At 37.0% G+C, this 21951-nt stretch overlaps 1 protein-coding gene across 1 annotated transcript in view; it reads left to right on the top strand.

Annotated features, from left to right (window-relative positions):
• The window catches only part of GABRG3 (gamma-aminobutyric acid type A receptor subunit gamma3), a 318018-nt gene that overhangs the window by 6861 nt on the left and 289206 nt on the right, over positions 1-21951 (top strand). The window contains exon 3 of the mRNA XM_026103153.2: positions 10637-10704. Coding sequence (XP_025958938.2) covers positions 10637-10704 — 68 coding nt within the window. The remainder of the gene's footprint in view (positions 1-10636; positions 10705-21951) is intronic.

The raw sequence follows: 21951 nt of genomic DNA, 5'->3' as shown, positions 1-21951 counted from the left end.
CAGATGTAAAGAGGGCATAGGTCCATGCTAAGATGTGAGGCCAGAGCTTGCTCTTTTCTCTTTGGAAGCACTGTTTTTCTTATCCTGTTCCAATGCCTGGCCTAGGCTTTTATGTAAATCACTGTCGCTCAGATGCTCCATTCTGTGCTCACCTGACAGCACTGGAGTAGAGACATCACCTTCAGTGTTCCAAGTCAGGGTTTTGAAGGAGGGGATTGAATAACCCAAATATTAGGCCAAATATTTACTCTGTGAAGGGTATCACCGATATGACACCTTAACAGGAGGTACCTAGGTGAAAGGGGCCTTAGGACTTCCAAAACAGAATAATGTTCCACCAGCAGGAGAATGTCTGCCTGCATCCCCCTTGGCCACACACTGAGCAGAGTTCTTGTCTCCATAAATATCACGGCTTGTGAGGGTTTTCCTTTTAATAGTGGCATCTGGCAGTTTCCCATTATGCCACAAAACAAGCATGCCTTTTGGAACTGAAAAAAGAAAGGAAGATAAAGTGCCCCACACTGAATAACTTATAGTAGTGTATAGATGAAAGAAAAAAGAGAAGTGTTTTATGGGAGAAAGCATCTTTTCCAGCCATTTTTTACCAGCTCAGTTATAGGGCTGAGGATCCTAGCACTGTGCCATAGTATAAAAGGCACCAATCTCAGGTAACAAGTAAACCTGTTCTGACCTGTGAAGGTCTTAAAATCCCTTCCATAGGCAGGTACTCCATGTGTTTCAAAGTCCTTTGAAATGAAGACAAACTCAATGGGCATGCTACATTTTCCTAAGTGTAGTAAGGCTTTACTACCTTGCAAGAGTGTGGTTTCCTTCTCAAGTCACACTGGATTAAGTTCTAACATTTGGTAGGACACAAATACTGTTCCTGAAATTTTGCTTCCTCTTTATTAGTATAATGAGAATGGAAATAGGCAAATCAACAGGCTACAGAGCAGAATGATAATTGCAGCTAGAAAAATCTTGGACTTACTTAGGCTCTGTTAATAAATCAGATTTTTGCCATTGCACTGTTTTTAACCAACTGATTTAAAACATAAGCTCTATTAATCCCCCCCAACCATCGAAAAATTAAGTGGCACATGACAAAATAGATTTCCTTCAAAGTCAGTTTATTTTAATGAAACTTTCCTTTTCACCATTCTTAATGGACAGCTCCACAACTGGAGTCCTGGAAAATAAAAGCTGCCTTTATTACTCTACTTTGTTTAGCTGTCATATTCATAGGGAATATAGGTTGCCTTAGACAAGTGGAGAAAGTTTGTAATAGTGTATTCTTCCAAAGTAAAAATTTTGCCAGCCTATAAGGTGGGTTATTGCACTCCCTGAGTGAGTTTTGTATATGGAAGATAATACGCGGTTTCTTTTATTGTGAAAATCGCCTTACGCATAGAAAATGCAAGTATGTGAGAGGTTTCAAGTGTCATGTAAGCAATGGGAGGGAAAAAGCCCTAGACCAGGCTTAGGACTGTGGTACTTACTTGGAGCATAAAGAATATTAAGTCTCAACAGTTACCTTTTGGTAGCTAGCTTGCCTACCTCAGGGAGGAGGGTTTTTTTCCCCTCTTGCTCACTAGAAGCAATAACTAATGTGGGGTGAAATTTCAATGAGGACAAGACAGTAGTAATGTTAAGATTAGTTCATAAGCTGAGGTAATCTCCAAGTTTCTCTTTTTAGCTCTACCTGCTAATGTGAAAGAAAATATCTTATTCTATTTCACTAGTACTTTTTAGAGAATAAAAACATTGTGTGAGCATCTCTAACAAGCAATCATTTATCTCAGTGCTCTAATTTAAGTGCAAAGCATATTCTTAAACCCGCATCCTGCAGTCTGACCAGGTGCTCTCCAGCCTTCCTGCCATTACCTGTCCTTTCCCCTAGCTCCTGAAGTACTTTTCCCAGTATACAACAGGTTTACAACAAGAAGTTACACATACTTGCCAGGTTCAGAAAGCCAGAACATCTGTCCATTACCTCTCTCGATGGAGTTCCTAATGTGAGAAAGTTAGGTAAGTGATAGTTTTCCAGTTTAGCACTTTTAAAGATATTTTAAAAATCACTATAGATTTTATTTTCTCTCCATTTTTGCCTGTACCAATTATCTTTAAAGTTATTTTTATGATGCCAGAGAAAGTTGAATACTTTAGTTTCTGTTTCATAGACTGATGTAGAATAATGCTGCTAAGAAAAAAGGCAACTACAAGGGACTGTACTCTAGTGTGCTTTAACTGTCCAGGGCAACTGAAAGTACGGTGTGATCATAAGTATTAGAAATAAAGTTAAGACACGAAGCCAAATCAAGGAATAGAAAGTTACAAGGCAGAGGTTCCAAGTTACCTAGCTGAGTGTTAGATTATCAACTGATACTTCTGATAATAGTCAGCCCAGAACTGAAAAGATTGCATTAAATTTTTAATGCGTTAGAGATCTTGTATAAATGTGGTAGTTTATCATCTTCATTTATCGTTCCTGTACTTTCTAAGATCTGGCTTCTGAGCTGCCTGCCTTCTTAATTTTAAAAAAAGTGCAAGCTGACATCAAATCAGACTTGAGGCAAGAACATTATAGGGAATACAGAACAAACATGAATAATACTGATCTTACCAATATCATTCACTGAAAGAGTAAAAAAGAGTGGTAGGGTAATCTGTATATTGAATGTTTTGATCTTGTTCTGTTTCTCAATTGTATCACTATAGTAGGGCAGGCTCTGGATTGCACATGTTCAAGAAAGTCTTATCAGATTATGTTTTGAGGCAGCTTCACCACTGATGCCTGCTTTTCCCTCTCTTTTCGATTATACTGCAGTAACTTAGAGGCTTCTTGGACCCTTTATAAATATTTGATCCTTACAGCTTCTGCTAGTCCCTTATTTTTATTGTGTATTTATAAGCCCAGATAAATGTGCTTTAAAGTGTGTATGCATACACACACATACACACCCACACACAATTTGATGCCTGTGTATCTTTCAGCTCCACAGGTTCTACCTGTCTTGAAAGTCCAGCTGTTTTTTTTTCTCCCCAAGTATCTTCATTAGTCAAATTTCCCAAGACCAGAGTAGTCTCACAAAAAGCTGTGCAACTCTCAGGACCTTGAGTAGGTTCGTACATGAGTAGCCAGTAGAAATAGGTAGACCAATTTGTGTTGGCAAACAAAAAGAATAGGTTCTGTCTGAGTTGCTTTACTCTGCTGGCTTTGCAGGGCTTAGTAGCAGTTCTCTTTTTAAGCAGTTAAAAGTTATCTTTGTAACTAACTTAAGCAGTTCCTCAGTGTGTGCCAGGAGCAGATCTGTTGAGTGAGTGGGCAGAACTTTCATTCTGTTGCTCTTTAAAGGAGATGTGCATTTTCAAGCACAATCCAAATGAAAACCTTGAGTTCTAGAGCTGTATTGGAAGCTTTCTTCTCTCTGATCTGCCTTCATGGCAGGCCACACCAAAACGCACCCCGAAGTGCACTACAGGCTATTACTTCCACTGTGGCTGTCAAGTTATTTCTTCTAGCTGCTGATTGCCATACCTGATATTCTTTAAATGAGCTCCAGCAAGGCTTCCCCATATGTGATGACAAAGGATTGCTGATTGCCTCACAGATCAAAATACTTCCTGGATCATAGTACAGAGAAAGCTGTAAACTGTCATGCGGGGTAAAATTATTATTTTCTGGTAGAAGTCTTTTTTTATGCTGTCCTATGAGAGATGTTGTCAGATTCCTTATAACAGGAAGTAGTGAAAGACATTTGTCACTTTGCAGTCGATTACAGACAGTTGCACTTGGAGAGCTAACTGATGTATAAATAGTAAAGGTCCTCCACAGTGAGAAGCAGAGAGGGAGTAAATTCTGTTTGTATTACAGTAGTACTCGGGAGGGGAAGGTCATAGTCCCAGATCCTAATTCAGTAGTACTGGGCATTGCAGAAAGATGTAGAGATTAGTCTAATTTAGGCTAGTATGTCAAAAAAAAATTGAAAAACCCATTAGTTAGGGTGTGGAATGCTGTAGCCAAGACTCAGGTAGGAAACAGGACTGAATCTGGTGAGTGCTCAGTAGTTGAAAAAGGTCCTAAAAAAAAAAGTTTCAGTTGCTGTCATTGGTACTTCCCTTTCTTTTCTTTTGTGAAAGGAAAGTGGACTGTCATTATTTCACAAAACTTTTCTTCTGATTCAGCTACCAAACTGGAAATCCATTAACTGCCCATTTCCATGAGTAAGACAGTAAATACGAAGACTATTTTAGTGCCAGTCATCTCCCATGGATAAACACACCTATGCGAGGAGGTGTTCCTGGATTAAATGCAAGTGAGAACCATCTCTGTTCTAGGGTGGAGGATAGAATGTTTTTCTCAGTTGTCTGCAGAAACTAATTCTCTAGCATCTCTAGTAGTTGATACTTTCCTCTGCAAACTTTGTCACGAACATTTCCTGAATATTAATGCCAAGGCTAATAAAGGATGAGTAAAGCACTCCATGGCCACTCCAAAATCCCAGTTTTAGATTTTAAAAACTGTGGTCCCTATTTGAGTTTTAAAACATGGCATAAACAGCAGATGATGTAAATACAGGGGAAAATAGAGTTAAGAATCTTACAAATGTTACGAGTAATGGACAAAGGTGCTTTAGTCTTATTATTAGTTGGGAGAAGTTGCCGATTTACATGTGTTACGTAAAACAAGAAACTCATCACAATCAGCCTCACGTACAAGTTAGATCAATGCACCATGCAGTACCCTAGTCTGGAACCTAAGATAACTTCATTCAAACCTGTGAAATGAATAAGCTTCTCTTCTTTTGGAAATCTTGCTATTGTGAAAAAGAAACCTCACAAAGCTGAGCACCTAATGCCAATCTGGTGCCAGTGCAGTGCATCAAACATGGAGTCTTTCAAAATCTAGGGTGGGAGCATTTCTCATTAGGATGGGCTGTTGACAATAAACTTTTTGATGCCTGCATTCTGCTTTTTGAACCTCTTAACCAGGGAGCTGAGTACAGGGGAATTTTTCAGTTTCATTCCTGAAGCGGTTTTTGTCACAGCTGCTCAGCTGTGAGTGAGTGAGGGGAAATATTCCCCTTTTTCCTCCTTCTCTCAGGTAAAACTCATGACCCATACTGAAAGGATATGTAGACAGGTTTCATTCAAAAGTACTGACCTTGCAGCCTCCCCCTCCCCCCGCCAATTGAATGTTTCTGCTCAAAAAAGAATGTAGCTTTATTTTTTGATTATTTAACAAGTATTTTTTTTCCTTTTTTTTCTTTGCTTTGTATTTTTTTCATACAGCAGCATTTTGATTTGAGGCTGATAATGCTTAAACAGAAATATTTCAGTATTCAAAAGCTTTTTTTCTGAAGCTAATATCAGAATTTAACCAGAGTAATACAATTCCTGGGGGATAAGACTGTTCTTTTGGCTCATTTGTAATGAGCTGCTTGTGGTATCTTAGCAATACTTAAGACTTGCATGTAGTCTTTTGGGTTGACAAAGTTATACTGGTTTTGTGTTGAAGAGAGTGGCGTCTTACCTGAGTACTTAACAGCAAGGTCCCTTTCAGCAAGATCCTCTTTGTGTGAATGTAAATAATGCATTAATGCAGATACCTGTTATTGAGTTTTATTTCTTGGCAGTGATTACTTGCTAAAATGGCTTGTGTACAAGTTCAGACTGAACCTTTCCCTTAAGTGCCATTGTAGGTAGGAAGGTTTGGCAGGCAGTTATGTTTGCCAGACTCTTCAGCTGAAATGGAAGACCCAAAACTACATATAGCAGTGGCTAGTTCATAACTGATGCCTGATTTTCCTCATCTTTTCCATAACTTCACTTAATAAATCTGAGAGGAGGTTGGAAGGGTAGCATACAGACTTTCAGGAAGACAGGGATTGGAAGTTAGAGAAATTTGTCCTAAAATATAGAAGTTTTAGCTGATCACAACTATCCCTGAGAAGTGACTTGTTGGCATAGCAATTTGTTTACAGGAACAGACAAGTAATTAGATGTTCCCTATAAGGAAAATATTAATAGTCATCATCACTAATGCAAAGTAAACATTAACACAATAATCGCTACTATGACAGTTACCAATAACTGTGTAATTATTTGTTACAGCTTTATCCCAGTCTAAAAATAGCAATTTATGTGTTAATGAGATACTGTAAAATGTCATTACAGAATAATTTCAAAAAGTATCTCATTACAATAGAGCCAATCTTGTTAGTCTTTTGCTCTCAGAAGTCTCGTGGAAGTTAGAGGAAGTTTAGAGGGCTGTATATTTCTGGAACAGAGCTCATATTGTGTTCATTATGTGGTTGCATGTCTTCTAAAAATCTAGTGCTAATTGCTTTGCTTCTGTAAATATGCGTATATTGATCCATAACTTTTTTGCCCTTTAGTTTTTGCTTAAAAACAGAATAATTTAGAGTTGAGAGCTGCTTGAACAATATGAGAAAGGTTAACTCTCAACAAAAAATAATTTTAATTTAATTTTAAAATTTATGAGCACTCAGCTGGTTCTATTCATGTTTAAATGAGTTTTCAAGGAAAAGATTTCTAAACATAAAACTTTTAAAAATAATTCAAAATATGTATGATTGGTGCAGGAACATAAATGCTATTTGGATAGACTTCAAGTGTGGAGGAAGCTTTCTGTAGGGAGGAAACAAAATTGGTCTCATTCATGAAATAAACATCAATATTGAATAGCAGAGATCTACCAAAATTAAGAGATATTTAAGGGGATGGTATCATTTAAAATACTAAATAAGTACAATAAAACGTCAGGAACTTATTTGCAGAATTTTCCCCTAAAGGACTTGTGAATTTATTTGACAATCTCTTTGTTCGTTTCCTCAAAAATCTTTTAAAATTCTCCCACTGATTTACCTGTCCATTTCTTTTACTCTCTTAATCAGCTTGCATATGTCCAAGAGTAAAGTCTCCATGGATTTTAATGGGATTTGAGAACTATTACTGTTTGTTTCACTGGTGAAAATCTAAAGCAGATCTGCACAAAACCTATAGACAGCCTGCATTTGTATTTTTGCATTGTTCTGACTGCCTCTGTATTTTGTTTCTGGGTAGACATACTAAGCTAGCTTCAGACTAATTTCACCTGGCTTCTTAAGTGCAAACAGCATTGAACTCCTGACTCCTGTGGCTAGGCTTCTCTTGAAGTATCTGAAGTTTGTAGATGAATTTCACTTTGACATGTCTTTGCAATGTGATAGTCACAGGGCTGACTGGAATGTAAACACTCCGTCTGTCTCAAAGTTGTGGCATTTGGATCAGATGGGGACTATTAGCTAAACATTGACATGACCGTAGCTTTGTTTGCAGATATTTTGATTGGCTTGATAAATTTCTTTCTCAGTTAAAATCAACATGTTTGAAAATGAAACGTGTGTGATAAGGAGTTAGCTAACCCGGGATAGCACTGTGTAGCGGTATAGCACTGCAGTTATTTGGATGTGCTTGCATTGTCTTTTAGTGCAAGTAAATACCATATATTAAAGAATATTTCAAAGAACTTTGAGAAGGTTGGAACATTTGTTCACAGTCTTTTTTAATTGCTCTCCTGCATGTGATATACACATGGTTCTGCCAGTAATTCTTCTGAGTTTCTGAGATCTCTTTAGAACTATTCTGGGCTGATGCCTTTGTCAAAACTGTACTGGGAGCTAGGTATCCATTTGTAATCTTATAATCTTAGTGTTAGCTTTCAGTGAGGTGTTAACACTTTGGTTGCTCAAGCAACAAAACTGTGAGGACTGACATTTAGTGCATGAAGAAAGGCTCCATCTGCAGCTCAGCAACTCTATGCAGGGCTTAGTTTGTTAACAGAATGTTCACAAGTGTATGTAGTATACAGCAAAAATGGTGTACATCTTGAAATAACTGGTAATGTAACTATTTCTGTCTTTTCATGAAACTCAGTTTGGTTTTGAAGACTTGTAGAGGGGGAGTCCTTTCTAAATGTAAAATATGATAATTTTGAGACTCAGCTGTTTTCTTTTTCATAATGCGTTCTGAGTGAAATAATCCTGAAACCCTTGTCCCATTATGGTTGGTATTCTGAATTAAACTCCTGTGATAGCAAATCTAAATTTTATACTTGATGGTTTTCCCAGTATCTGCTTATATCCATGACAGACCATATGCAACAAGAACTGTATTTGCACGTCTCCTCCTTCAGAACTCAAACACATATTTACCACACCATTGTATTATGATCGTATTTTATGCCACTGCCTAGGAAAACAATCTCATTCAAGGGAACTTTCAGTCTTTTTTATTGTGGGAGTTAATAGCTTGCTCGGATTTTATTTTAATTTTAATTTCTCTGGGAATTTCTGAGGCTAGATCCTGGCTTTTGCTGACATAGAAACTTGCTGCTGGTTAGTTTTCCTATGCTTCTAGGTTAGAGCTTTACTGTAAGTAAAACCAAATTCTCTTTAACCTAAGCAAATGCAGTGCGTCATTATTTTGCACCAGGAGAGAATTTGGCCCAGCACTTTCAGGAGAAATTATCATCTCATAATCTACTTATATAGTTAACTGTAATGATTAAACAAAATTGGATTCTAAGCATTGTGTCCTGGTCCTAAACTTTGGCCCCGATCCTGCCAAGATTTGACTGCATGCTTGATTTGCATCACTAAGTGCAGTCCCACTAATGTTTACCAGAACTCTTCAGTGTTGAGCTTCCAGCTGGATATGTACATAAGCCCTAACAGGATCAGAGCCCTTTTTTCTATGTATGACATCTTGGTAAAAGAGCTAGCTGTAGTTCCCTGCTATTACCAATTCCTATGTAATGACATTTATTACTGCATTTTGAGGCAAGTCTCATTATCAGAAGCTGCTAGACTCCTATTTAGTTATTAGCTGGGTACAGTTAGAATCCCATTAATCAGTTGTGCCTGTTCAACTGAGTTCAGATTTTCTTTTGCTGAAGAGAAGATCTGAGTTTATTACTATATGCCAATACTTCCGACAATTTGAAATCATGACCTTAAATAACTGCAAATATCCTGACATATGCAGTTAAAGAACTGTATGGTACTTCATGAATTACGGAGAATGATTATTGTCTTTGACCACTATTTGTACCCATTTTAATGTTTGTTTTGTAACAGCAGATCTAGTCTTTCTAAAGCAAGATGTACATACCTAAGTTTTACATGATGACCTAGTCCACCTATTTTTTCAGAACCCTGTAACTTTTTAGCCATTTAAACTTCCTCAGGTGTCTCATTGTTATCCTGAAGTTTGGGGGTGGGGCAAAAATTTTTCATCTTTACATGTGAAGATTCATATCTGTCTTCAGCTTTGTGTCTGACGGGTTCTTAAGCTTTAGACAAATTAATTGTTGACCACCTGAGATAAGCTTCCCTCAGAACTGTGATGCTGAACTGTTCCTCACTTCTCCACTCAGTAGCTTCCCTAAGGAAGGCTCTTTGAGTTTGGAGTGGCTGATGTACCCGGAATTTCCTTGTTCTAGGGGGCCTAAGGGTTATCATGAAAAAGCCCTGAGTTCTGTGTAGTCAGGACAGAAACTTTAGTTCCCAAACTTCAGTGTTTCATATTGTTCTCTGAAGTTTTTTGAAGATGATGGATGGGAGAAGATGCCTCTGTGGCAAATGGGTGTCTAACAGAGGTTGTTGGGCTACTAAGGGCCAAATTTATTTCAGTTATGAGTATGCATTTTAGAATGGAATTTAAACTTACTTAATTTTGAGTTAACTAATTAGACAATGTAATACACCAATTTAGACTTCAGTTAATAGGTTAATGTATACCCTGAAGAGGCAGAAGGAAGGCAGTATAAGTAAAAACTGTGCTTTTAAGTGCAGGAGTGGCATTACTGTAGAGTTATGCCATGTCACCATTAAGAGCTATCTAAATGGTGTTCAGCAGGTACACCAACAATAAAGATGCTGAATGGAATGTAAAACCTAGTGGCCTCCACTAAAGAGAGTACAGAGTTTGTCCTGGCCTACTTGTTGTCTCTGAATTAAACTCTGAAAGTCTGAAAACACTGAGGATCTTGTGAGAAACTTGTATTTATTTAACCAAATCAAATTCAAAAACCTTTATATGAATGAGTGTGAAGACAATGTGGACTGAAGGGAATGAGTCTAAACTGAAAGGAGGTGAGTTGCTCAGGATTAGTTGAAAGGATTTTAAAGTGATTTACTCTAAGTTAGGATGATTTCAGGGCTGATATGATGAGAAAATCTGGAAAGATTTCTTTTTTTGTGTGGAACAAGCATGCTAAAGCACTTGGATGTTGAGGCAATGGAAAAAAATTGTAAGTTGCATTGTTTCTGATTTCATGTCAGTCATCTTAGATTTTGCTTTTGAGCCATTGTGCTTAGTAGGAAAAGTTTCTTTAGAAAATTGCTGCTGAGATAAATGGAGATCATAATGATAAAATGGTATAGGCTGCAATTTGTATTGGTGAGGAAGGAAAGAACCTTGTTCTCCTGAAAAATATGTAATCCATGTTTCTTAGTAGTCCTTGATTTTATCTGAAGGATGTGCTCTACAGTTACTGGGAAAGAAAATGTTTAAAGTGCTTGCTTATGTTTTCCGCAAAATAATATTAAATGTTGTTTTTTTTTCTCCACAGTGAAACCAACAGTTATTGATGTTGACATTTATGTCAACAGCATTGGTCCTGTATCATCAATAAATATGGTAAGTGACTTGCTAGCAAGGATTTCTATCTGGACTGCTGATCTTGGCATCAATATTAACTTTTGAAAAAGATAATAAATAGCACTGGGATGAGTTGCTTTGATTGGTGATTTAGTTCTGTTTTCAGCTATAGTTCTGTTTGTCGTATGTCTCTTGTGCCTCTTCAAGAGGAGAACAAACTTTCAAGCAGTATTATATACTGTGTTCGCTGCCATAAAATGCTAGTAGATCTTGACTGACAAAATAGCGGCATTAGGAAAGAATGAAACAAAGCTATTGTCAAGAAAATTCTTGAATTATTGTTTCAAGATTTGATCAACTACATCTTCATAACGTGGAAATCTGTATATAAACATATAGTCAAATTAATGTTAATCTTAAGACTCAGCTACATTTGACAAAATTGAACGTTCAAATTGATAAATATCCATGTATAGTATATCCTAAAGTCTTATGAAACCACCCCTATAGTATGCTGTGCTTACATAAGATTTGGCTTCATAAGTCTTTAGGAAAGACTTGACTAATACCACCCTGTGCTGTCAGTATATTTATATGAAGTTTTTCATCTCTTCAGTGTTTGCTGTCTTTTCACTGAACTATCAATAATCTTTAGCCTTGCAGTTGAATTTCGAAGAAGTTATCCATAGCTGTACTGCATGTGTAAAGGCAGGAGAAACTGTGAAAGAGTTTATGTGATATTGTGACAATGAACCTAGAAAAACATTATTGTTGTTCAGTTACTGTGGGCCTTCTGAACTCCAGGACATTCCTCAGTTCTGCAGCAACACATTCAGACTTAGAAAGCAAGCTGGATATTTGTTCAGCTATAAAGGTGTGGGCTATTGTGACTACTTGTACAACTTCAAGCTTGAATTCAGCACTCTATTCTTTGTAAACTAGGTTGAATTTTATCTTAATACAATTTGGAAATGGAAGATCAAAAAGAATACTTGGTAATTTCTTTATTTATTTTAAAGCTCTTATATTAACCTCTTCAAAACAGTGACTTTCTTTCTGGTGTTCACAATGACATTCAAAGGCCTATGGGTATAATGGTGATATAAGAATCTAGTAAGTCGATTGGCTGGGTGTTTTGTATGTTTGGAACAGCTGCTTCTGAGTTAGAAAGCTGGTCATTCAGCCTGCTTGTTTGTTACTGTCTACAAATACAGGAGAAGGTAATTATTGTGGCATGTCAAACACCGGGGTGAGGGGAAGACTCCTCCTGCCACCCTGGCAATGGGAAATCTGGCAAGTAAAGATAGAACAAATTACTTATTGGGAATAACTCAGCTACATATTCAAGAAGTGTAAAACATATTGGTCATATTTCTTTAGGTGAAGGACCAGTTGGCAAGCAATGGAAGTGCCTGCTTCATTCTTGAACTAATACATAGCCAATTAACTTGCTCTTTCTCGACTGCAAACCAAAATGACATGCCCAGGAGATCTATTCGAAGATCTATTCTGCTTATGTTCCTCTGGCTTGTATTTATGTAGACTCTAGGAATAGGTACTTTATTCAGAGAAATGGGGACGATGGTGAGGATGCTTTCTTTTCAAGGTCTTTTTCCTCTTTTGTCCCTCTGAATTGGCTTGCAAATAGCATTTTGAAGTGCTAGAAATGAATATGTATCTTCTATTTAGAAATACTGTGGAATAATAATTAAGGTAGCATTTGATGGGAACTGCTTCAGGTAGGAAGATGGAAAAAATAATAATAGAAGTAACCAGCAGTTCTTGGAAGTTGACTGTGGCACAGTCAAAACATGACTAGTTTACTTGTCCCTTACCTTCAAGTTCAGGATATCTTATGGCACCAAGGTGGAAAAATGGGCCAAGATATCAAATAAAAAAGAACACTGTATCTCTTTGAAAGTAGACAGTCTTATTGGGGTAGTCAGTGACAAATGTATGGTGTAGTAAAAAGATTTCTTGGTTACACTGAAAAAACTAATTATAGCCTGTAAGTGTAAGACAGTAAATAAAATAGTGTCGAAAGTCAAAAATATGAAATGTAGGTACCTGAAGTTTAAAGTACCGAAATCTGCTTAAGGCTACATTTAAACCTTTGATTAGAAATGGCCCAGGTTTCAGATAAGCGTGTGGGCAGTATATCCCACTGAAACCTGTTGAATCTGAACTAGCTAAGTGCTTTGAGTATTGCTTCTATTCTCAAATTAATTATTGATGTAGGAAATTAAAATCACTTAAATGTAGGAAACTTTTGTCCAAAAGTTCCATTTCTGCTGTTACTCTGGAGTTATTCCAGATTTACATCAGAGAGCAGAAATAAGCATGCAGTCTCAGATTTACGGTGAATATTGGAAATTCCCCTCACATACCTACAAGCTGTATGATACTTGTGTCTCCAGTAGCAGAACTACTACTACTAGAGGAGCTACTCTCCCCCAGTTTCATGCTATTTCAACTGTTTGGCTGCAGTATGCACAGGCTCTGTGATGCTTTACTGGAAAAAAAGTCTTCCTATTTATTTATTGATTGATTGATTAAACCAGTGTTTCATATAGTCTGTAAACTGGAGCGTGACTGCACAAACAGTTGAACGTAAACAAATAAGCTCGTGACTACCTGTGGTAGATGGAGAGGAAGGAAAGGACCATCTTCACTGTGATGCCTGTCATGCATCTGAGCTCTCAAAGGGAGAGGAATGTGTGTGAAAATCCTGTGTAAAATATAGAGTAGTGTTCTGAGGAGCAAAAAAAGTATTCTTCTTACCCTGAATCTATGTATGCCCCCTATATTTCTTAGCATGACAGAAACTTTTTGTTTTTCTTCCCTAAATTATTATTAAAAGTTGAGCTATTCTGTCAAGGTAACTTGGCTAGACGGTAGTGATTGAGCAAAAAGAAAGATGATTGATTACACTGATTTTCATCTCTATTTCAAGAGTGAGATCATCAACATGTACAAGGAGGACTTCCCTGCTGTGTACTTCCAAACTTAGCCTTTAGCTCTGTCATTTTTGCTTAATCTGCAGCACTTCTGAGGGAGAATCATGTGGAGCTTCTCTAGAGATCAAACTTTGCAGCAATATTTTCAAATCAGTTTTCATCAGTGCTTTCTATCCTGTGGGTGAAACCGAGAAAGTAAAACGGCTTTCCTTAAGTTGTCTGTTCAGTGGGTGTTGAATTGCATGTTCAAGCAAATTTTATAGAGCAAACCTTTTCAGACATCATTAATTTGGTTATAATTATGATTATACTTGAATATGAATATTAATATTGCACTGTTTCTTTGACAGTCAGGAAAAAAACAATTGGTACGAGGTACTTACTGCAAAGATAGCCTCAAATGAATTGTATGCAAGTGGCCCAGTGAAAAAAGAAATCCTCATAGCCTGAGGCTGGAGATGCCACAAGGGAAAGAAATGTCTACACCTTTAAGGGGGCTTTCAATCAAGAGAAAGGTTATGTTCTCTGTGCCAAAGATGGCATGGTCTGCAGAAATATATATCTGTCCCTGTGTTCCAGGCTTGAATGCTATTTGTGGGAGATTTGTGCCACTTCCCCTAAATATCCAGGAGTGATTCATTTGCTGGTTGCTTTCAAAAATACCTATTTAGGATCTCAAGGTCTCAAAAAAGAAGGGGTGATTGTGGGAAGTTAATGTAGGTACTGTTCTGTTAGAAGATTCATCATTATGACATCTTTATGGTGACAGGAGGAACTTGTTCTCTGGGTAGACAGTGGTGACTTTTCCTTTATCTGTGACATGGAAGCTTTCTTTGGGGCATAGTCTGGGAAAATGCTTGTATTAAGTATCAAGGAATAGGAATTGAATAAGGATTAAGAAGCAGACTGAATAACGAACTGTGATGCTAGGAGGTAGTCTCAAGTGGTAGTAGCTTTAAAGAAGAAAGTAATTTCAGCATTTTGAGCCGTGACATGATGATATGAAATGACAGCAGTGATTGATACTAGACAGGAGTATTTTGAAATGTAGAACTCTGAAATGTTTAAATGCCCATTCAAAATTTTTAGGCTTTTAGCAGATAAAAGCCATTCTTTGTATAAATATCCTGATATCTGTCTTTTATCAAAGAAATAATAGGACATAAGCTTTAGCTGATTTAAAAGAAATGTAAGCTAGGTGGTATTAAAGTAAATGAGACATGGATGTTCTTAGTCAAATTAAAACTTCCTGTGTGCTTGGTTTTTATCTTTTTATAAGGTAAGTTACAGAAATCTGCTATTTGCCATTTCATGTTACGTCATTAGAGATTCTGATTGTAGGATGCAATATTTATATCTACCTCAAGAATTTATTGCAACCCTTTCTGTTATTTGAAAGCATTGTTATGCCTATAATGATAATTAAAATACTTCCACTACTATTAGTCACTATAGTATTTCCACTACTATAGTCACTTCTAAGCGACCTTTTAAAATTTGAAAATTCGGTTGCATTTTTTAAATTGCTTTCTATGCTTTATATTTTAAAACATGTAGGAATTCCCTATCATTCATTTTTCTAATCATAATAGCTTTATTTAAATCTTCACATTCAAAATGGTGTCCAGGAAGCATATGCTTTTGTGTTGAAGTCCATTTCTTTTCAATAACAGCAAAGGTTTATAAGTTGATTTCTAAATTTTAAATCTTAATGGGGCTTCTTGTAGTCTATTTTTCTACAGATTAGTCTTACTGGCTTGTATGTAAAAGAACAGGAAAATGAGAAAGACCATATCAATATGCAAAGTGGGAATCAGATGTAAATGATAGGGAAAAACAAATATATTGCCCTAGAAATAGTTTTGTGAGACAGAGGTATAGCACTATGCAATTACATAGACTGTTCAGTCTCAATTACATCAAAGTTTGTGTGTGTGTATACACATGAAATGGTCTGTCTTAATTGAGTAGCTTCCGGAACCTGAGGCTGTAACAGAAGGCAGCAGTTAATTTCTCTTTATGGTTTTAGCAACTGGAATCTCATTTTAATGCAGCTGCATGAAGGTAGTGTGAAAAACAAGCTTATAAGATATATTTCTGTGTTCATAAAAGTATTAATTACTTACCTGCTGGAAAAATGCTCATCTCTTTATTCTCAGGTAATCTGAAAACATAGTTTGTAGAGTATTTCTTTTGTATGCTTCATCACTTCATACTTTTGTGTCCACTCTCTGGCCTACTTTATATATCTTTATTTCCCTTTTGTTCAGTTCAGTGTTGTGGAATAAAGCCAATCTTTACTCTCTTTTGACCTTAAATGTATTGATAGACTTCTTTGAACTTCAGTTTCAAAGTGTCCACATGATCATTTTTCTTCTCTACGAGCCATGAGAGGTGTTTTAAAGAATGATCTCAATGCTGAGACTTGTTTAAAATACTATTCACAGTTTATAATTAAGTCTGAATTTCTTGTATATTTTTAGTCTCTAGCACTATTTACTTGGCAATTAAAACTATTATTTGAGCATCTGAAACTGTAGAAATATGGCCCAGCAAATCCTAAGGAAAAGCTAATTTAAACCCAGGTTTCATCTACTTTTCACCCCACTGTGTAACCCCAAATGATATTTTCTTTACAGGCTTTCATTTTTGCTTCTCAAAGATAATACAAGACACTCTTTTAGCACAGGACCAGTATCATGTTCTTTGTTATCTTGGAGTGTCATTTCGTAACTGTATCTCTCTGTCTTACCTGATCTCTGTGTAGAGCAGTTGTGTAGAGAGAAGGTGCTATTTCTGCTATTTTTGAGGGGTGAGTTTTCTGCTTGGTGAGTTCAGATCATCTCTAAAATAATGAATGCCTCAGGATTTTTCTCTTTATCCCTGCAGATTTTACAAGCCTGTCTTCTCTTCCATGACGTAGGAGAACACTCAAGTCCTGGTTTAAATTTTGGCTGGAGTGGGCCTATTTGTTTAGGAGGACTAGGATATTAATCATCCACTTAAGTGTTTTGCCAGATTATGATCAAGTTACTGTTCTTATTTTCTGGAGTGTATTCATATACTTTCATCAGTCTTGGATCACTTAAAACAAAAAGGTGTGAATTACAGAAAACGTGAGCTACATGGATTTTTACTGATAAATCAAAATCACCTTGCATATGGACTTATTCTTGTTGGCTCAAGCTCTGGCAGGCAACACTTGGCTATGAAAATGTTTCTGAGAAGTAGCAGTAATAAGCTGAAACTTGAGTGTATTTATGACTGCTTTTCCACAATGGAGCTTGTGAGAGACTAAGACAAACTCAAAAGTGAATGTGCAAAGGAGTGCAAAGGAGGAGTCTGGGGGGAAAAGAATACCACTTTGGCAGCTTCTGCTTTTGATATCCTCTAGAGCCCCACTTTATGTACTTAAAATATGACCTAGCTGGTAGACACTTGAATAAAGGCCTTAGACTGCCCTTGTTTGAGGTATCGTGGGATGCAGTAGTACAATGTTCGCTTTCCTGCAATGATGAATGTTTGTGATATGTAACAGGAAAACACTTATTGCCGTGATCTACTACTTTGGCAGGCAGTTTGCTTCTTGAAGGAATGATAGTTTTCTGTCACAAGTCTTTGGTAATGGACAGATCTTCTGTTTCCTGGCCTGTCTTATCAGAGTTCAAGCAGAATTTCAAATATGGATGAGTTAGCCTAGCGTTGTCTCAAAAGGTATATAAGAAATTGAGCAATTTACTTTCAGTAATATAGAAGTAAATATCTTATCTACCGAGTGAGGGACATTGGAAAAGGATCTGAAGAAGAACTGGACTGAATATCTTTCATAGCTGAACGGTGCTGCAGTATCTGACAGGTACTGCATTTTTGAGCAAATGGATGGACCTTGGTACAAAGTATGAAAAGAGGCTACTCTCTAGCCTGCTGCCAGTTTTCATGCTTGATTTCTCCCACGTTCATAGCCTAATTCTTAGGCCTGTAGGTCCTAGGCTTCAGACTGTGTGTACACGTGAACTATGTGAGTTCCTCTAAAAAGTGATTGCCTTCTTTTTCTGTATAATGCTGCAAAGATTCATTTCTTTTATTGCCAACATTTGGGAAACTGGTTAATGCAGAAAAACCATGGCTAAGTTGCTGCAAAGGATATTGAATTACTTTAGGGTAAACTGAGGATTTCTTTGCCTAGACCAGTTTAGTTTTCAAGTTACCACGCATTTATCAAGTTCATTTTCTAGCTTGAGCTTTCCATGACTGCTCCATGAAAGAGTAATTTCTTGTGTGCTATCCTGTTTATTGTGTTTCTGCATGATACCTAAATAGTTTAAACCATAGTTTTGAGGGTTTGGTCTTCCTCAGTTCTTTCAGTAATGAATTAACCCTACAAACAAACAGATGTTGCTGTTTGGTTCCATAAATAATAGAACAATCTTAATGACACTTTCTTTGTAAAATTTCATGGTATGAAGTTCTGTGAGCATGGGCCCAGCCATCAGGGCATCAAAGGAGTGATTCCAATGGAATTATAAGTTGCTTTGTAGTTAGGAAGGAGCATTTGAGTACAGTGTGACCCCATATGGTCTGTAACTGGGGAACAGAGTAGTCTTCATGTTTCTGTAAGGTGTTTACATTGGTAAAGAGAGAATACTATTCACCAGTGTCATTAAAATGTCAGAACAATGCCCTTTAATTTTCATATTGTTCTCACAATGAAAAAAAAACCCAGAAGAACCCACTTGCCCTTAATTTTTTTCCACATGAGAGACTGCCACCAGTCTAGTTGGCCATCATTTCATTTACTGTCTCATTGCTGGGAAATAAAGTTGAGAGAATTATATTTGAATTCTTTTCAAGTTTTTTAGTGAACATGGTGTCCCTTGTCTTTTAAGTACTCAGAGACATGCTTTTTCTGGTACAGACTTCTCCTGAGTAGCTATACTGAACTGCAGGATAAAACAAATGCTTGGTTTCTGCAATTAGAAAAAATCTACAGACTGCAGGGGTGTATCTGTATCCCAGTACCACCGTGCTTTTGTTAATGTCAGGAACTTTTCTCCTTTTAAATCACTGTAATCTTCATTTATTGCTTTCTTTGTCTGGAGAAGAGCCTTTTATATGGACAAAAATGGTAAGAATTTCCAAGTTCTTTGTCTGTTTTCAAAGGCTTCTTCTTCAAAATTCTCTCCTCCTCTGTCTCTTCTTGTGAAGCTTCTTTTCATTAGACTGCTAAGATGCGCACAGTTCTGCTCCATACTGCCCTGGACAAGCTGTTGTCCTCCCCTTAAAACTGTGATCTCCTCTGAATCTCATGTGCTACGTGTGCTAACTTTCCATAAACGTTGATGGTTCTTGAATACTTACATTAATCTGAGCTCCACTGATATTTTCCTTGCATAGAAAGTGAATATTTGATGTAGGTGGGATTAGGAATTTAGAAGATACTTCTAGAATTCTTGGCACTTTCTGTAAGTATTTCTCTATAGGAATTCTGATCCTAAAAAATTTTGTAATAATAGGGTGGTTGTAAGTCTCGTGATTTGAGATTAAAAAAAGGCAAAGTTTCAAGGAGGGAAATTAGGCCAGCTGTTATAAAGTAGTATTGTAATAAAGTGTATTTGGAAAAATGGAGAAGCTCATGGTCATGCAGACATTTCATCAAGTTTGACATAGACACAGATAATCTTATGTTGTCATATAATCTGCTTATGTATTAAAATTCTTCCAAGAAGGCAGAAGTTCTTGTGAAATCTGTATGGGAGAAGCAGAACAAGTAAGATGCATCACAATGAACTGTAACAGAGGAGGTAAGACAAAAATGATAGGTTACTGTTTTGAGAACATTTCATAAGACAGCTATGCTATTTCAGACCTCATAGTCCTTGTCCTTGAGGGAGATTACTGAATACCTTCCAGTGAACAAGCTTGGAAAACAAAATTCCTAATTCTGTTGACTATGGAAAAGCACAGCCTCAATGGTGGCGTTGACTTTATGTCTCAGTACAGCTTATGCTCCTGGTAACCTCTGCAAGTGCTAACTACTTGTCACCCCTCCTGTCTGTTGCATCTTCTTCTGCTTGATTGTACCTGGTAGCCTTTATCTTTGTTGTTCATTTGATGAATGTAACTTACTTTGGACCGAGAACAAATTGTTCTCAACAGGTTTGAAGTTTGCGATGTCTCTGTCAGATCTGAAAAAGAGTGTATGTGCCAGGGATTTTTGTGAAATTTTTCCAGCTATATTGTTTACCCAATAAAAAATAAATTACCTCTGTTTTCAGACTTTGCCTCTCTCAGAATTGTTTTTGGAAGCAGTAGCTAGTGGACTTGAGGGATACTGAGCCCTGGCATGTAGTTCAAGTTTGGTAAGGTGTGCTGGGTAACTGAGAAAAAGAACTAACTGCTATCCGCTTACACACATTCCATTTATCAGACTCTGATAGTTCTGTGCTTTCAAATTCTAGGTGAATATGTCCCTGAAGTATATTTACTGCAGTGTGCACCGTATGGGTTTTGTGTTACATAGAAGCTCTGTAGACTAAGGCTGAATTACGAGGCAATCAAAATTGTGAATTGCAGAAACGTATGACCTTGTTCTTTCAATTTATAGAGATTATTTTACTGTAATAAAACATCTTTTTGTCTAATAATGTCAGTAACTTAATTTTACTGCTTTTGGTGATTGAAGAATTGAGATCACCACACTGTTTGTTGGTCTTCCCCACTGCAAATGGAAATGAAAAATGTCTTCCTGTGTTACTGATCTGCCTCAGTCTTGGTCTTCATTTCTCTGGGTGAAATTGTCACTTGATCACATGCTCACTAAACATCTGGCCATCTTTAAGGCAAAACAGTTTCAATTTTCCTAAATTGGGCTTCATGCATTATGCAAACATTACTTCATTAGACACTGAGATGAGCTATCAAGCTATATTGTGTGGTCAGAATAATGTAGGCTTGCCTCTTCTCTCCATGCTGGTTTGAAATCAGACTAACAATTTTTGATAAATTCAGTTCATGCAATCTCTTTTGTTTGTGATTCAGTTAGGGCTTACATAGGGATCTAGGTAAGATGCAGTCAATGATTTTTGTCTCTGTTCCTGACTTAAGCTGATACCTATGTGTGCAATGTTTGAAATGGCATAAACAATAAAAGGGCTAAATTAGTCTCTCAAGAAGTGAATGGAACTATGCCAGGCATAAATTTGAGCTACATTATCCTAAAATATTCTGCATCGAGAGGCTATTAATAATAAGAGCCAAAATAAACCAAAGTTTATTTTGTCAACAGAATGCATTGGGTCCTCACTGCCTCTTGTCTTTCCTTTTAATTTACTCTGTTGTGGAGAATGCAAAGTGAAACACCAGTAAGTTGGAGAATTTTTACTCTGTTGGACAGGGTCACACAAACAGGTGATGAGTACAGCAGTGAAGGATCTGCCTGTTGCCTGATGTTATGCACTGAATTCCACAGGGGTCCAGATTCTTACCTGACATAAATGGCTGACTGCATCGCGGTGAATGGAAATGTGCAGCTCTACATTAATCTGCAGGCTGGTGCTTTCAAATTTCTTTTTTCCTAAGTAATTTTTATTGTTTCTAAATTAGCGTTAGATTTTTTTCTTCTTTTGTATAATGCTACAATCTGTTATAGCATTCTTTTGTGGGGCATTTTTTTTTAAAGAAAAAATTAAAAGACTGAAAGACTCTGCTTGTTCTCACCTGAAAGCTGCTAAGTTTATCTCTATTGTTTTCTCTGCAATGTGTTCTCTAATTCTCAGGTGTCTGAAACTGTATTTATGTAAATATGGCTGAGCATTTCTTTGCCATCTGGATGGTTCTGTACGAACAGTATAAAGAAAAGGAAAATGAAAACAAATGCAGAAGCTTGGGAGAACTTAAAAAAAAAAGACGTATTTTGAGAGCAGCTTAACCTAAACTGAACTAGCACACAAAAGTTTTGACAGGTTAGATAGCACAGCTAGATGGCTAAATGCTGGAGAGAGGCAGATTAAAAGAATTATTTAGGAGTTTCTTTTGGAGTTCCACAATGTCTGGCTAAACTGATACCATGTGAATTTTCTAATGGAAACAATGGTAGGTGATGCATTGAATAGTCAGCATGTGAGTTATTCTTCAGTTTAGACCAGATTTATGTGTGAAACCTTTGCTGGTATAGTAGTGTTTAGGACTGTGACATCTTTTAAAATACTTCACCAGAAAAGCCATCAGCTAGATTATGTAGTAAGAGTGTTTTGGTCCTAAGCCCACAGTGCTTGGAGAATCAGCAACTGGCTACTGTTGTTTGGTATAGAAGGACCTGCACTGGCAGTTG

This window comes from Dromaius novaehollandiae, chromosome 1 (assembly GCF_036370855.1).
Source record: "Dromaius novaehollandiae isolate bDroNov1 chromosome 1, bDroNov1.hap1, whole genome shotgun sequence".
Taxonomy (NCBI): Eukaryota; Metazoa; Chordata; class Aves; order Casuariiformes; family Dromaiidae; genus Dromaius; species Dromaius novaehollandiae.
Note: the sequence above shows the minus strand (reverse complement) of the source record. Positions and strands in the feature narration are given on the sequence as shown.